Raw genomic sequence first — 16387 nt, 5'->3', positions numbered from 1 at the left:
CCTGCCTCTTTTTGGATTGCCCGCTGGAAATGTCACCATTTCCCTTTAAGCCCTACTCCCAGTTGACCCCCACAAGCCTCCTTGATCTCTGCCCTGAAGTCATCACAATGGCCAGAAGGGTTCTGGCCAGGGCGGGGCCCTCTGTGACATCACCAAGGGCCCAGCCCTGCCTGGTCCTCAGTCTCCAGATGCCAGGGCAGACAAGCACACAGGAGCCAGTTCCTCTCTGCTCACCATGCAGTCTGTAATACGGTTCTTTTTCTGGTCTGTGTGTGTCTCCTCTTTCCGTGCTTTTGTGTTTTACTGTCTGAGAGATGACACCATACAACTCCCTGGGAAGGTGCCCTGCAGAAGGCACTTTCAAAGTCAGCAGAATCTACCAGAGCATGACCGAGGCTGGCTTGGGAGCAAGTTGCATTGGCTTTTTCTCCTCGTTGTGCTGTTTGTGATACAGATGTTTCCAGGAGACAGTGACGAGAGTACTGTGGAGACTCTTCCTGCCCTCCGGGGCAGTTCAGTTGGCTCTTCGGGAAAGAAAAAGAAAAAGGCTTCGCCCAACAAAGACTATATATTCGATACCTTAAACCAGCTTGAGACGGACCTTGTAAAGTTTGTATCCAGGGCGCGGAATCTGAAACTCGCCATGGCAACCGGCATTAAGCTCAGTCTTCCCAGTTTCGAGGTACCTGCTGATAAACACAATTACATTACACTATATGAGCTATGGGGCGACAAAGACTTCGATGAAGACTCCGAGTAAATATGTGTATCAAAGTAGAAGAGGAAAAGCTGAGTGTGGATAAAGTGTATCCAAACTAATAAAACTGTTCTGAAGCAAAAGCAAAAAAAATAAATAAAACCACAAGATGGAAGCCTAAGCCTCAGGTGGTTGCCGCTATATCTATATTCTTGGGCTTCCCTAGTGGCTCAGCTGGTAAGGAATCTGCCTGCAATGCAGGAGACCTGGGTTCGATCCTTGGGTTGGGAAGATACACTGGAGAAGGGAACAGCTACCTACTCCAGTGTCTGGCCTGGGGAATTAGTCCATGGTGCTGCAAAGAGTTGGACACGACTAAGCGACTTTCACTTTACTTAAGAAAGGGGAAATCGCTTCTGACCAATGGTCAGATGCCTTAACCTGGATCTCTAGTCTCCAAGCCTGATTCCCACTTCCCTTCACATTTCAGCTCAAACCACCTTCTTTCATGTCCTTGTACATAACCAGCTCCTTTGGCCTCGGGGCCTTTGCACCTGCTAATATCTTTGCCAGGAATGCTCTCCAACTCCACACAGCATCTTTAGTTCCTTTAAAAAAAATTTAATTTTTGGCTGTGCTGGATCTTCATTGCTGTGCAAGGACTTTCTCTATTTGCAGTGAGCAAGGTTCTCTAGTTCCTGGCAGTGCTCAGGCTTCTCACTGCAGTGGCCTCTCTTGTGGACCACAGGCTCTAGGTGTTTGGGCTTCAGTAGTTGCTGCAAGTGGGCTCAGTAGTTGCTGCTTGCAGGCTCTAGAGCACTGGCTCTCAGTAGTTGTGGCACACAGGGCCAGTTGCTCCACAGCATGTGGGATCTTCCTGGACCAGGGATCAAACCCGTGTCTCCTGCATTGGGGGGAGGATTCTTAACCACTGGACCACCAGGAAAGCCCTAGCTATTTCCTATTCATCTTTGAAATCATAGTTACAATGTCACTTCCTGAGAAAGGACTTCCCTGAACCCTAGATTAGATCAGATCTTCTTTATCACACTCTGGTCCTTACTTTCGCATCACTTATCCCAATTCGTTATTATGTATTTGAGTAATTCTTCCACACTATCTACCTTTATTCCCCACGAGTGCAGGGATTGTGTTCTTGTTTCCAGCCTCACCTTGTAGCCCAACATCCAACTCAGGGCCTCATCTAAAAAGGTGCGCAATGAGTATTTGATGATTTTATGTAATAAAAGAAGTGTTGCTACTCATAACATCCTCTATTTACATGATAGTAAAACAAAGGATAGCAGGCAATTTGATAAGGAGAGGTACAAATAGCCAGTTTTATTTGTAATAAGAGAAATGCATACTAAAATACAGCAAAATTCTGAACTTCCATGATGGTCCAGGGGCTAAGACTCTGTGCTCCCAAGGCAGTGGGCTCAGGTTCCATTCCTAGTCAGGGTACTAGATCCCACATGCTGCAACTAAGACTTGGTGAAGCCAAATAAACAACAACAACAAAATACAGCAAAATACCATTTCAATATGCCCATTTGACAAACTTTTAAAAAAGTAATAGTAACATCTACAGATTCAATGCAATCTCTATCAAAATCCTAACAATGTTTTTTGCAATAATAGAAAATTCATCCTAAAATTCATATGAAATCTCAAAGGACTCAGAAGAGCCAAAAAAATCTTGAAAAAGAACAGATTTGGAGGCCCCACACTTCCTGATTGTAAAACTTCCTATAAAGCTACAAGAATCAAAACAGTATGGTACCATCAAAAGACAAGGGCTTCCCAGGTGGCACTAGTGGTAAAGACCTTGCCTGCCAATGGATCCCCTGGAGGAGGGGATGGCAACCCACTCTAGCATCCTTGCCTGGAGAATCCCATGGACAGAAGACCCTCGTGGGCTACAGTCGGTGAGGCTGCAAAAGAGTCGGACATGACTAAACAACTGAGCATGCACTATATCTTTTTGATGTTTTGAAACACAATTTACAGCCTAGATCTATTCTGAGAGTTCTGACAGCTTTCCTACGTGGGGCTGTTTGGATGACAAAAGAAAAAAATATGTATACTAATAGCCTTAGGCTGTTACTGAAGCAAATTTAAAATCCTACTGCCATGGAATTTGCAAGAGTGAACATACAAAGATTTAGTGTTTTTAGTCTAGACTCTTTGGAAGCATCTGAAAGTCTGTGCACAATCATTAACTTTTACTATGGATGTATCAGGCTTTATTGCAGAAATAATGTAATCATTTGCTAGCTCTCCACTAGCTCTCACTCCTGGAGGCAGGAAGGTATGTGGGGAGCACCTGTATTTCAGAGAGATTTTCCTCCAGCATTTTCCAGTCTTTACACCCAGGGAAAGGTCATAAAATTGATAGCTGGCACCAAATCATTTTTACAGTTGGAAACAAACTCACTTGGTTGTGAAACAACCAAAGCTACTGTATCCTCATGTGAGGACTAGATCAAAACCACAAGAAATCTCAACACCCCATTTGCTCCCAGGGTTTTCATTTAATTTATTTTTTAGGCCGCAATGTCAGCCAGCAGAGTCAGAGTTTATTTCCTCTGCCTTTTGTGCTCAAGAGCTGCTGACATGCATTTGGGTATAACTTGGAAGACCCTCCACTTCCTGGTTCCCCTAATCCCTTTGCCCCAGGGACACTGGAATCCTGTTTCTTTCCCCAGTACACAAATCCATGCAATTGAAAAGGTTGCCTCAGCTATAGCAGAAGCTTATCAACAACACCCAAGGTGAGGGTCTAATTTACTTTCTTCATACACACGATCAGTTGTTCAGTTCCAACTGATATGATCAAATATTTTATTGCTAATCTACTATTAAGGGAGGAAAATTATCCCTTTCCTTCTACTCTTCTGTGCTGTCAGCTGGGACTCTAACAAACGCTTAACAGGAGAAAAGCACACACATTTATTAAATACAAGTTGCATGAGATACAGGAGCCATCATAAGGAAAGGAAGACCTGAAGAAACAGTTAAACTTCAGTGTTTTTTTATACTCAGTTTAATCAAGAGTAGAAAATTGTGGGAAAATGTAATAGAAAAAAAGAGTATGAGCCCAGGGTAGTGAACTAGGGGGAACTTAGCAAAGCCTATTCTTTCAGGTTCCTTTCAGCATCCTCTATCATTGGAGTGGAAAAGGCTCCTTTTCTCCAGGCACAGGGAGGGGACCTCTCACATGAGGGTCTTATTACCTGCTTCATAGGAAAGTCAGAGTCCTTCTGGCACCTGTCATTTCTCAAATCTTTTCATTTAAAAATATTCAATATGCCAGGGACCTCGCTGGAGGTCCAGTGGTTAGAAATTTGCCTTCCAATGCAAGGGACATGGCTTCAATCCTTGGTTGGCTGGAGAACTAAGATCTCACATGACAGGGAGCAACTAAGCCATGTACCGCAACCAGAGAAAACCCTTGTGCACCACAAAGACTCAGTGTAGCCAAAATAAATAAAAATAAAAACATTCAATATGCTGAGGTGCTGTAGTTTGGAGTAGTAGGCCCTGAACCGTCTCAGGACAATGCCCTCTCTTTTGCATGATCAATACTCATAAACCTGTGGGTTTATTTTTGAGCTCTGTTCCTTTGTTGTTCAGTCATTAAGTCTTGTCTGACTCTTTGTGACCCTATGGACTGCAGCACGCCAGGCTGCCCTGTTCTTCACTATCGCCCAGAGTTTGCTCAAATTCATGTTCATCGAGTAGATGATGCCATCCAACCATCTCATCCTCTGTTGCCCACTTCTCCTCCTGTCCTCAATCTTTCCCAGCATCAGGGTCTTTTCCAATGAGTTGGCTCTTCACATCAGTGGCCAAAGTATTGGAGCTTCAGCTTCAGCATCAGTCCTTCCAGTGAATATGCAGGGTTGATTTCCTTTAGGGTTGACGAGTTTGATCTCCTTGTAGTCCGAGAGACTTTCAAGAATCTTCTCCAGCACCACAATTAGAAAGCTTCAGTTCTCCGGCACTTAGCCTTCTTTATGGTCCAACAGTCACATCTGCACATGACTACTGGAAAATCATAGCTTTGACTATATGAACCTTTGTCAGCAAAGTGACATCTCTGCTTTTTAATACACTGTCTAGCTTTGTCATAGCTTTGTCCTTTAGTTTGCTTGTTTCTGAGTCAATATGCCACATCTTAACTCCTGTGCATTTATAATAAGTCCCGACATTTAGAAGGACAAACCCACAAAATTTCCACCTTGCTCTGTTTCTTGAAAATGGTTTTAACTAGTTTTGGCCGTTTGTTCTTCCACCTATACTCCAGAATAAGCTTGTCAATTTCTCAAAAAATCCTTTTGGGGCTTTTGATTGGTGTTGCATTGGACTTATGATTTTTTAAAGATTTATTTGTTTATTTCATTTGGTGGGGCTGTGGTGGGTCTTCACTGCTGTGCTTCGGCTTTCTCTAGTTGCAGTGAGTGGGGGCTACTCTTCATTTCTGTGTGTGGGCTTCTCACTGCAGTGGCTTCTCTTGTGGTGGAGCTTGGACTCTAGGTGTGTGGGCTTCAGAAGTTGCAGGGTGTGGGCTCAGTAGTTGTGGGGCACTGAGTTAATCGCTCCAAGGCCAACTGAACAACAACAACAATTCTATTTACTATTACAAATAATGCCTTAATGAACATCCTTGGACCATATGTCTTTGTGCATTTGTACAGGTACACTTCTAGGATAAATAGGAAAAGTTCCAGTTGTGAACACCATTGTCTAAGCCCCAAACCCCTTTCCCTGAATCAGCTTGCCCTTCATTGCAGAAGACCTAAGAGGATTGTATTTTCCTCCATCAAGACCTTTCAGGACACACGGCTCTTCGTAGCTCCTTCCTTCCTGGGCAAGATGATGAACCAGGGGGACAGAGGGCAGACAGCCACCCTTCTGGCACTTCTCCCATGGACCCATTGGTTCTTCTTGGCCCATCTTAGCCCCACAGACTTTGGACCTGATTATTTCTCTAGACTCACAGGGCCTTCTGCCCCTTCCTCCTCCATGGCCTGCCTACTTGGGTGCCTGGTACCTGTGAGGTTCTCCCCACGTTTAGGGACATCCTGGGTCTTGGACTTGGCTCCATGGTATCTGCTAGCTCTTCCTTTTACCAAAGGATTCTCAAAGTCCTGCTCTGGGCCTCCTGCATCTGTTATATTTGTTTTCTTCTTCTTGTAATAACTGATGTCCCCCTACTCCTTGGTCTGTTTGATCCAATCTCCATACCTTCAAAGGGGATCAAAATATGCCACCCTCAAACAGGCACTTTGGCACAGGTTTATTTGGGGCTGAAGGCAACTGAGAAAAAGTAGCCACAGGAAGGGCTCTCTGTGCTCTCACTATTTTCCTAAAAGCAAGGCCTAAACTCCCCTTGCCAGGTTGTCCCCTACCCTTCTCCTATGCTAGACCAACCCTTATCACCAGAGATAGAGACAGTACTGAAGTGAGTCTGCACAAACAAGCCTTACTAAGCCATCTTTGCCTGCCACTAGTTCTACCCATATATTTGTTGTTGCTTAGTTGTGTCTGACTCTATGTGACCCCATGTACTGTAGCCCTCCAGGCTCCTCTGTCCATGGGGTTCTCCCAGAAAGAATACTGGAGTGGATTGCCCCTTCCTTCTCCAGGGGCTCTTTCCAGACCAGGGATTGAACCCATGTCTCCTGCACTGGCAGGCGGATTCTTTACCACTGAGCCACAGTGGAAGCCCCCATATATTTACCTCTCTGCAATTTACTGGCCCTAGAAGGAACTGGGGTTCCTTTGTCCTGGTACTTCTCCACTATATATTGTTGGTGTTCGTCAGTCGCCCAGCTGTGTCCGACTCTTTGTGACCCCATGGACTGCAGCATGCCAGGCCTCTCTGTCCTTCACCATCTCCTGAAGTTTGCCTAAGTTCATGTCCACTGCATTGGTATTGCCATCCAGTCATCTCATCCTCTGGCACCCTCTTCTGCCCTCAATCTTTCCCAGCATCAGGGACTTTTCTAATGAGTCAGTTGTTTGCATCAGATGACCAAAACACTGAAGTTTCAACATTAGCATCAGTCCTTCCAATGAGTATCCAGGGTTGATTTCCCATAAGATTGACTGGTTTGATCTCACTGCTATTCAAATGACTCTCAGGAGTCTTCTCCAGCACCATAGTTCGAAGGCATCAATTCTTCAGCGCTCTGCCTTCTTTATGGTCCAGCTCTCACAACTGTATGTGAACACTGGGAAGATCACAGCCTTGACTATACACACCTCTGTTGGCAGGGTAATGTCTATTTTTCAACACACTGCCTAGGTTTGTCATAGCTTTCCTGCCAAGAAGCAAATGTCTTCTGATTTCATGGCTGCAGTCACCATCCACACTGATTTTAGAGCCCAAGATGAGGAAATCTGTCATTACTCCCACCTTTTCCTCCTCTATTTGCCATGCTGCCTTTTGTTAAAGTGGTATTTAAGCCCCCAAGTCTAGCTATTTCTTTGGGGTTTCAATTATTTTCCCTATGAGTCTGTCTTTTGCCAACTTAATTCACACACTCTAGTCACAGAAACTAAAGGGTGGAGGACAACTTTTCCCTCCCCTACATGTTCCATGCCCCACTCTCATCCACAACCCAGTGCTGCCTGAGCACCCACAGATTATACTTAACTGTCCAATACATTCTCTACCCTCCAGCCAGGGCAATCTCTGCAAGTGAAAATCAGATCATGTTACCTTCTTTTTAAAGGTCCTTTTATGGTTTCTCACAGAGAAGGCAATGGCAACCCACTTCAGTACTCTTGCCTGGAAAATCCCATGGACGGAGAAGCCTGGTAGGCTGCAGTCCATGGGGTTGCAAAGAGTTGGACATGACTAAAGTGACTTAGCAGTAGCAGCAGCATGGTTTCTCAATGTACTGGAGGGGGGGGGGAAAGCTCAAGTACTAGCTGCTTCAGCTCCTGTTCTGTTCTGCTCTGTCTCACTTTATGGCTTTGAATTTGCTGCCTTCTCTGCTGGATACCCTGATAGCTCAGTTGGTAGAGAATCCGCCTCCAATGCAGGAGACCCTGGTTCGTATTCCTGGGTCAGAAAGATCGGATGGCTATCCACTCCAGTATTCTTGGGCTTCCCTTGTGGCTCAGCTGGTAAAGAATTTGTCAGCAATGCTGGAGACCTGGGTTCAATCCCTGGGTTGAGGAGATCCCCTGGAGAAGGGAAAGGCTACCCACTCCAGTATTCTGGCCTGGGGTCGCAAGAGTCGGACGCAACTTTCACTTTTACTTTCTGCTGGATACATCCTCCCCCATCTCTCTGCAAGTTCAGCTTCATCCCCAGCATCTCACCACCCTATTAAAAAGTAGGTGTTATTCTTTATCAGGACACCTCCTTTCTTCCTTTAACATGAATGCATCACATCTCCCCTACTAGAATGTAACTGATTTTTCTTGGAGGAAGTACCTGCCCTCCATAATAGGTGTCCACTAACCTGCCCCACCTTTTCATCAAGTGTGGCAAAAGCTCAGCCCAGCAGACTACCCACCCCATCTCTGGAATTTGATCTTTGACCCTCGCGGTATGAGAATGCAGAAGCATAGCAGAACAGTGGAGCAGATCTATTTCAAAGGAGAGGCCCTGGTGAGAATCACCTTTAGCTGCTGCTCTTTTGACCGCCTATCCGTTTTTCACCACCCCTGCCTGTTCAGCTTTTCCTTTCGATCTGTTTTGCCCTCATCTTGCCCCCAGCCTCCCTCTCTGACCCATTTGTTGTTGTTGTCCAGTTGCTAAGTCATGTCCAGCTCCTTGCAAACCCACGGACTGCAGCATGTCAGACTCCTCTGTCCTCTACTATTGCCCAGAGTTTGCTCAAATTCATGTCCATTGAGTTGGTGGTGCCATCCAATCATCTCATCCTCTGTTACCCCCCTTCTCTCTTCAATCTTTCCCAGCATCAGGGTCTTTTCCAATGAGTCAGGTCTTCATGTCAGGTGGCCGAAGTACTGGAGCTTCAGCTTCAGCATCAGTCCTTCCAATGAATATTCAGGGTTGATTTCCTTTAGGATTGACTGGTTTGATCTCCTTAAAGTCCAGGGGACTCTCAAGAGTCTTCTCAAGCACCACAGTTCAAAAACAAATTCTTTGATGCTTAACCTTCTTTATGGTCGAACTCTCACATCCATACATTACTACTCGAAAAACCATATCTTTGACTACATGGACTTTTGTCAGCAAAGTGATGTACTCTGCTTTTTAATATTCTGTCTAGCTTTATTAGAGCTAGTTTTTTCTTTTGGAAAAAGGGGGTGTGTTACTGGTGAGCATATGGAACAGCTCCTCATCCACTCAACTTCCTAAAATTAATACTTTTCTAAATGCTGGAGACTGTGTTTCACTTCTTGGCTGAATGTGTCAAGGGTTGTTAAATCAGTTGTGAAACGAATTCATGATCTTTTGCTACACTTCAGTGACCAACAGGAAAATGCAGACATGGTCCCTGACATGCACTTTCTGGATAAAAGATAAATACGCACATTTACAGAGATCTAAAAGTGTCCATCCCCACAGTCCCTGAGGGCAGGGCAGCTCTGCCCCTGACCACGGTGTTCCAGAGCTTGGCACGCTGTGAGGAACTCACCAAATGTGTGTCTAATGACCTAGTGCTTTACACTTTTTTCACTTATTTATTTTTGGCTACATTGGGTCTTTCTCTAGTTGTGGCAAGTGGGGGCTACTCTTTGTCGTGGTGCTCGGAATTCTCGTTGCAGCGGCTTCTCTTGTTGCAGAGCATGGGCTTTAGAGCACGTGGGCTCAGCAGTTGCGGCACATGGGCTTAGTTGCCTCACGGTCTGTGGAATGTTCCTGGACCAAGGGTCAGCCCCGTGTCCCCTGCATTGACAAGTGGATTTTTACTCACTGGACCACGAGGGAAATCTTAATGGCTTACATTTTATTAACAAGACTAACTTCGAAATAGAGCAAAGTCTTCTTTTTTCTCTTGGTGCAGACCTACTCTAGAACTAGAAACATGAAATTCAGATTAGAAGATTATCTCCAAGTGCCCAGCTGCAGATGAATTCCCTCTAGATCCTTTTGGTCATCTCTGCACAGCTCTGGATATGGGCAACTTTTCATTAGGTTAAGCCAAAGATACTGCAATTGGAGTCTATACCCTTATGTGTGGTCACTCCTCAAATATTTAGAGGCATCCTACCCATTTCTCCAGGACAACCAGCACCACCGCCACTACACCCAGCCCTCACCCTAAGACACTCACCGTTTCAACTACCCCTGGGGTTCCTTCACTGAAGACCCTTCCACCTACTCTAAAATAGTGGGGTCCCCAGAGCTGGGTCCTGGGATCTCTTCTCTAATCACTCTAAGAGTTCTTTTGTCTCCCTCATCCCATGACATAACCATGGTTGGTGGCTCATGTTCTCCAGACTTATACCAATGGCCTTGACATCTGATCCAGATGCACCCCAGACCTGCATCTCCATCAGTCCTTTGACTGCTCCCCTCAGATGTCCCACCTCTTCCCTAAGGCCACCCGTTCCCACCTGCCTCTCTCTCAGTGAGCAGCATCCCTTTCCCAGCTGCTCAGACAGAGACCTGGGGGTCCTGCTTCTTACTTCCTTTCCCCTTGCACCCCAACCCTTTGTCAAATTCAGCAGCAAGGCTTACCAATTCGATCTCCAAGACTTCTCAAATGCATCCCATCTCTGTCTCCATTGCCATCACTCAGGAAGAAGTCATCAGACTTTCTCACCTGAGCTATTGCTGGAGCCTCCTCTCATTCTTACCTAAAACTCTCTGATGACTTCCCAGGGGACCTAGAATAAAATTCAAACGTGATCTGCCCTTCCTGCCTCTTCAATGCCCTCGGCTGGGTCACTCCTCTGTGATCACAACTGTCCACCACTCTGGTCTTATTTTGGCTCTCTGGGCAAACCAACCTCTTTCTACCACAGGACCTTTGCACATGCCATCTGGGCCTCTCCCTGGACTGCTTTTCCCCTCCTCTCAGCATGATTTTCTCCTGCTTCTCCACTGGATGTTTGCCTGGAGCCCATAGCTGCTGCTGCATAGCACCCAGAATAATCTGTCCTCACATCTTTACACAGCTTCCTTGGTGGCTCAGTGGTAAAGAATCCACCTCCCAATGCAAGAGATGCAGGTTCAATCCCTAGGTTAGGAAGAGCCTCTAGAATAAGAAATAGCAACCCATTCCAGTATTCTTGCTTGAGAAATCCCATGGGCAGAGGAGTCTGGGGCAGGTAGGTATAGTCCACGGGGTTGCAAAAGAGTTGGACCTGACTGAACAACTAAACAACAACAAACACTTATTTCAAGGTAAAAAGTGTAAAAGAAACAACGACAAAGTAGGTAAGGATGGGGTGGGGGTGCTGGCTATGGGGAAGCAGGGGACAGAGCCCGTGCCATGCCTGCCCATCAATACTGTGTTCTAATGAGGCCACCACCTGCAGAATCTTGGCTGGCAAAATCTCTCAGCAGCCCCTGCTGCTTCCACAAATGCACATGAGAAGCCAAGTGCAGGTCTCAGATCTGTGCCCTAGCACCAGAGCCAGAAGCTCCCATCTCCTCACCTGCTGAATAGGCGGATAAGGCTGCCTCCCACCAACACTGCCACCTACACAGGGGCCACCAAACAGAGGTTGGGAAACCGCAGAAAGGGACAAAGTCCTCCTTCAGGAAGAGTATGTGACCCCTGCCTGGATAGTTTGCATATATCTTTACCATAGCAAACCCATAACACCTGTGTTGTCATTCATTCACTGATGCCTGCCTCTGTGCATGCTTCATTCACTCAACAAATATAAACAGCATCACCAACTCAGTGGACAAGAATTTGAGCAAACTCTGGGACATAGTGGAGGATAGAGGAGTCTGGCGTGCTGTAGTCCATGTGGTCGCAGAGTTGGACACGACTTAGTGACTGAACAACAACCTGGGGCTAGTTGTGCAGGCGATGTTGTAGATGACAAAGCAAGCAAGAACCTCTGCCCTCCCAGAGTTTTGTCCTGGCTGTCCTCCACGTCCAGCAGGTTTCCTCTTTCTTGGGCTAAAGATTCCCCCCTGGATGAAAATACAGAGACGATATAGCAAGTGACAAATTCCACTTCCCTGATTGCCAGCCACATGGCACCTTTATCATCAGCCGCACTTCCTAGGAGTCTTGCCTTCATTGTTTTTATGTTTTAATTATTGTTATTATTACTGTTATTTAGATTCTGGCTGTGCTGAGTCTTTGTTGCAGAGCGTGGGCTTTTATCTCTAGTTGCAGTGTTGGGCTTCTCTTGTGGTGGTGCTCGGGCTTCTCTTGTTGCCGAGCACAGGCTCAGTACTGGTATGCAGGTGAGCTGCCCTGCAGCATGTGGGATCTCAGTTTCCCAGCCAGGGACTGAGCTTGTGTCCCCTGCATTGGAAGGAGGATTCTTAAGCCCTGGACCTCAGGGAAGTCCCTTATTTGTTTTTAGTTTTTTAACTGAAGTATAGTTGATTACAATGTTGTAATTTCTGCTGTATGACAAAGTGACTCAGTAATATGTATATAGCCTTTTTTATATTCTTTTCTATTACTTATCACAGGACATTGACTATAGTTCCCTGAGCTATACCGTAGGACCTTGTTTATCCATCCTATATATAATCATTTGCATCTGCTAACTCCAAACTTCTGACCTTCCCTCCCCCACTCCCTCTTCCTTTGTGCAAACACAAGTCTGTTTGGTATGTCTTTGAGTCTGTTTCTGTTTCATAGAGATGTTCATTTGCAGCATATTTGAGGTTCCACATATGTGGTCTCATATGGTATTAATCTTTCTCTGTCTGACTTACTTCACTTAGTGTGATGATCTCTAGGCCCATCCATGTTGCTGCAAATGGCTGTCTTCATTGTTTTTAAGTTTCCCTTTCTATTGTGCTTTGCATTCCTGAGAGTATTCTTAGAGGTCGTATCAATCTCTTGTATTTTCCACGGTCAGGGCACCTTTCCTTTTAGGTACCTGTCCCTTAAAAATCCCAGCTCCCCTGTGGAATGATGTCTGTAGCCACTGTCCCTCTCATTAGAAAGAAAGTCATTTGTAATCACACAGCTGGAATTTCCATTTTTTTTCTGAACTGATCTCACCTTTTGAGATGCACAGGTTGGAATCATAAGGCTCCCCAATGTCTTTTGAAATCTCCCAAACTAAAGATCAGAAAACACACCTACTGTTATCCTTCTCAACTGTCATGAACACTAAAGGTTGCAAGATGCTTATTTCCAGGGTTTCTATCATTCCTGCTTGGGTAGAGCCCCTCCATACAGTGGCCATTTCTGGGGATAGTTCCTTAGAGACATGAAATGGTTCACAAGGTAAGTCAAGAGCTTGTCAGAAGCTCCCACAATCTAATTTCCACATGGCACTGAAAATGGGCTTCTTAAAAAAGGTGAAGCAGGTTATGTCATCCCTTGCTGAATACTCTGAAAGCCCCTGCCATTCTCACCAAACTCATCCAATGCAACGCTTTCCCCATTCCTTCCAGTCTTCCAACTCTTTCCTGACCCAGGACCTTTGCACCTGCTACTTCATCTGTTCTTCTCTTCCCTTAGGTCTCAGGCTGAATTCCAGTCTTTGAATAGGTCCAACTCTTTTCTACCCCCAGGACCTTTGCACCTGCTATTTCATCTCCTTTTCTCTTCCTTTAGGTCACAAGCTGAACTCTAGCCTTTGAACAGGTCCAACTTTTTCCTGCCCCAGGACCTTTGCACCTGCTGTTTCATCTCTTCTTCTTGTCCTTTAACTCTCAGGCTGAATTCCACATCCTCCAGGAGGCTTCCTTTGATTATCTTTGGTTAATCAGGTCCAAGGATAAGGTCCCTTGTGGTTACTCTTATTTCTTCAGAGTTGCAATGATTGTATTTATTAGTCTGCTTACTTGTCGGTTTTGGTTTCGGTTTTTGCTTGCTTCCTGCCATTGAAAGGTCAGCTCCAATAGGACAGGGACTCTGATATCTGTCTTGTTCACCACTGTGTGCCCTGTGTCTAGCCTAGAATCTGACTAAGGGCTGATACTCAATAAATTTTGGTTTGTGAAAGAATCTGATTTAAGACTCACAGACTTTGAAAACAAACATATGGTTACCAAAGGGGAAATGTGGAGTGGGGGAGGGGATAAATTAGTAGGAGTTTGGGATTACATGTACACACTACTATAGATAGACAGATAGATAATCAACAAGGACATACTGTATAGTGCAGAGAACTCTACTAAATATTCTGTAATAAGCTACAGGGGAATAGAACCCATAAAAGAGTGGATATATGTATACATATAACTGAATCACTTGGCTGTACACCTGAAACTAATACTACATTGTATATCAACTAAAAGCTCCAGTACTTTGGCCACCTCATGCGAAGAGTCGACTCATTGGAAAAGACTCTGATGCTGGGAGAGAATGGGGGCAGGAGGAGAAGGGGACGACCTAGGATGAGATGGCTGGATGGCATCACGGACTCGATGGACGTGAGTCTGAGTGAACTCCGGGAGTTGGTGATGGACAGGGAGGCCTGGCGTGCTGCGATTCGTGGGGTTGCAAAGAGTCGGACACAACTGCGCGACTGAACTGACCTGAACTGATGCATGTGTGCATGCTAGGTCACTTTAGTTGTGTCCATCTCTCTGCAACCCTATGGACCGTAGCCCGCCAGGCTCCTCTGTCCATGGGATTCTCCGGGCAAGAATACTGGAGTGGGTTGCCATAGCCTCCTCCAGGGGATCTTCCTGACCCAGGGATCAAACCTGCATCTCTTGCATCTCCTGCTTTGGCAGGCAGGTTCTTTACAACTAGCACCACTCAGGAAGCCCATAAATCAACTGTATGCCAATATAAAATAAAAATTAAATAAAAAATAATCTCATTTACATGAAGAGGCTTCCTTCAGATGTCACACCTAGATGCTGCTCTCTGCCCATTTGGGGAACTCTGTCCCAGGATGGAATACCTCCTGGGTCCAGGTGCCATGACAGCAGCCACCTTCTGGCTTTCTCTTCTTCCTGATGAGTCCCTCTTCTCCCTGCATCCCTCAGGCTTATAGCCGGGTCTCTCCCTTTGGGATGGGGTGAGTCTTGCACAGCTTTTCTCTGTGAGATCCTACTTCCGGGCCATGAGCACTATTCTGCCTGTCCTAACTATTCCCTGCATGAATCACTGGGCACTTTCTGCCCTCCAGTTCTTTCTACATCACCCTGCCATCCTCCACGGCAAGTCACTGATGCCTGGGAGTTTTCCTCCTTCCTCTGCAATACTCAGTTCCAAGCTTGCTTGGGATGCAGCCAGTCGTTGGGCAAACACTTTCTTGACCCTGCCCCATGTGCTCACTTCTAGCCAAGGGCCTCTTTTCCCTGATATCTTAAGATGTGCAAGATCAGGAAGTCAAAAGCCAAATAACCGGTCACTCACCTCCCTCATCTTCTCTTTCCACTGTTGCCATTTCAGCAGGAGGAAATTGGAGAAATGCACCCCTGCTTACTTCTGCTTCAGGCCCAAGACCCCACCATCTCTTGAAGGCGCTACGTGGACCAGCGGCTCCTGGGTGGACACTGCAGCAGGTGGGCACGTGGATGGGTGGTGGCTCGGGGACGCAGCACGTCTCCCGTGGCCACGTCAGGTCCACTCGGCCTGGCTGCTCCCCTTGACGGAGAGCACTCAGTGACTCATCCCTCTCCCAGAGGCCTTCCTGGTCCCCACTTCTCCTGAGATACGGCTTCTCCCATCTCAGGGAGCAGCCCGGCTTTCTTCTCTCTTCGACATCACAGTCCTCTGCTCTCTTTGATCGTGTCCTGGCTTTGAGAGGGTCTGCATCTTCAACTGCTTGCTTCCTCTGTTCTTACTGCATCTGTTTAGAAACAGAAGACTAAGGGCAGGACCATCTCTGCCCGGTTCATCCCTGGAACCCCAGCACCGAGCGCAGTCTCCATTCCTTACAGGCGTTCCAGATCTTAGTTGAATGAGTGAATCGGCGCTTTCTTCCTTCTAAGAAGTAAACCTAGTCCTGAGCTGATCCACTGTCTCTCTGGACCCAGTAACCAGTTTGCATTTGTGGCCCTACTCAGGAAAATGCACACTGCCCACTGTCAGTCCTTGGAATGATCATCACAGTGTCTTGTAGGGGAGGGGAATCCCAAGATTGTGATTCTCTGTGACTGTGAGATGATGCTTTGTGAAGTGCTGGCTTTGGTGCTGGGCATGGTGTATAGGGGCAGGTAGGATGACTGGATGATGATGATATAGAGGAGGAAGGCAAGAAAGAAGACAAAGGTGATGGTGATGGTGAAGGTGACGATGCTGAGCTAAACTGCATTTGTTTCTCAGACTCTGGTTCATCTCCACCACCCCACCACCCCACCACCACCCCCATTCCAAGGAAGCCATAAGCCACTTCCCTCACACACACTCACATTTTTCCTACCCATGATCAGGAATAAAGGCTTGGCTACTATTAGCAAATGATGACCAGTTAGCACAGCCAGTAAGAACAGGTAGGTGGTGAATCACCTGGAAAATGGGAAAAGAATTCACATTTGTTTTAAACTTCAAATCTCTGCATTTGGGATCTCTTATCTGTTTGTTTCCAGACTCAGGAAATGAATACTATTGGGGCTTCTGGAGAGGAAACAAACCTAGAAAGAAT

General features: G+C 46.2%; 1 protein-coding gene across 1 annotated transcript; it reads left to right on the top strand.

The window, feature by feature from the left end:
• The first annotated feature begins 235 nt into the window (after positions 1–235).
• Positions 236–760, top strand: LOC120880169 (protein FAM209A-like). The gene has a single exon (XM_040263340.1). The coding sequence runs from the start codon at positions 236–238 to the stop codon at positions 758–760; it is 525 nt and encodes a 174-aa protein (XP_040119274.1).
• The last annotated feature ends 15627 nt before the right edge of the window (positions 761–16387 follow it).

The sequence above is a fragment of the Oryx dammah genome, unplaced genomic scaffold, assembly GCF_014754425.2.
Source record: "Oryx dammah isolate SB20612 unplaced genomic scaffold, SCBI_Odam_1.1 HiC_scaffold_21, whole genome shotgun sequence".
Lineage (NCBI taxonomy): Eukaryota > Metazoa > Chordata > Mammalia > Artiodactyla > Bovidae > Oryx > Oryx dammah.
Note: the sequence above shows the minus strand (reverse complement) of the source record. Positions and strands in the feature narration are given on the sequence as shown.

Coding starts and splice junctions, on each gene's coding strand:
- LOC120880169 (XM_040263340.1), top strand. CDS start 236: ATGCAGTCTGTAATACGGTTCTTTTTCTGGTCTGTGTGTGTCTCCTCT.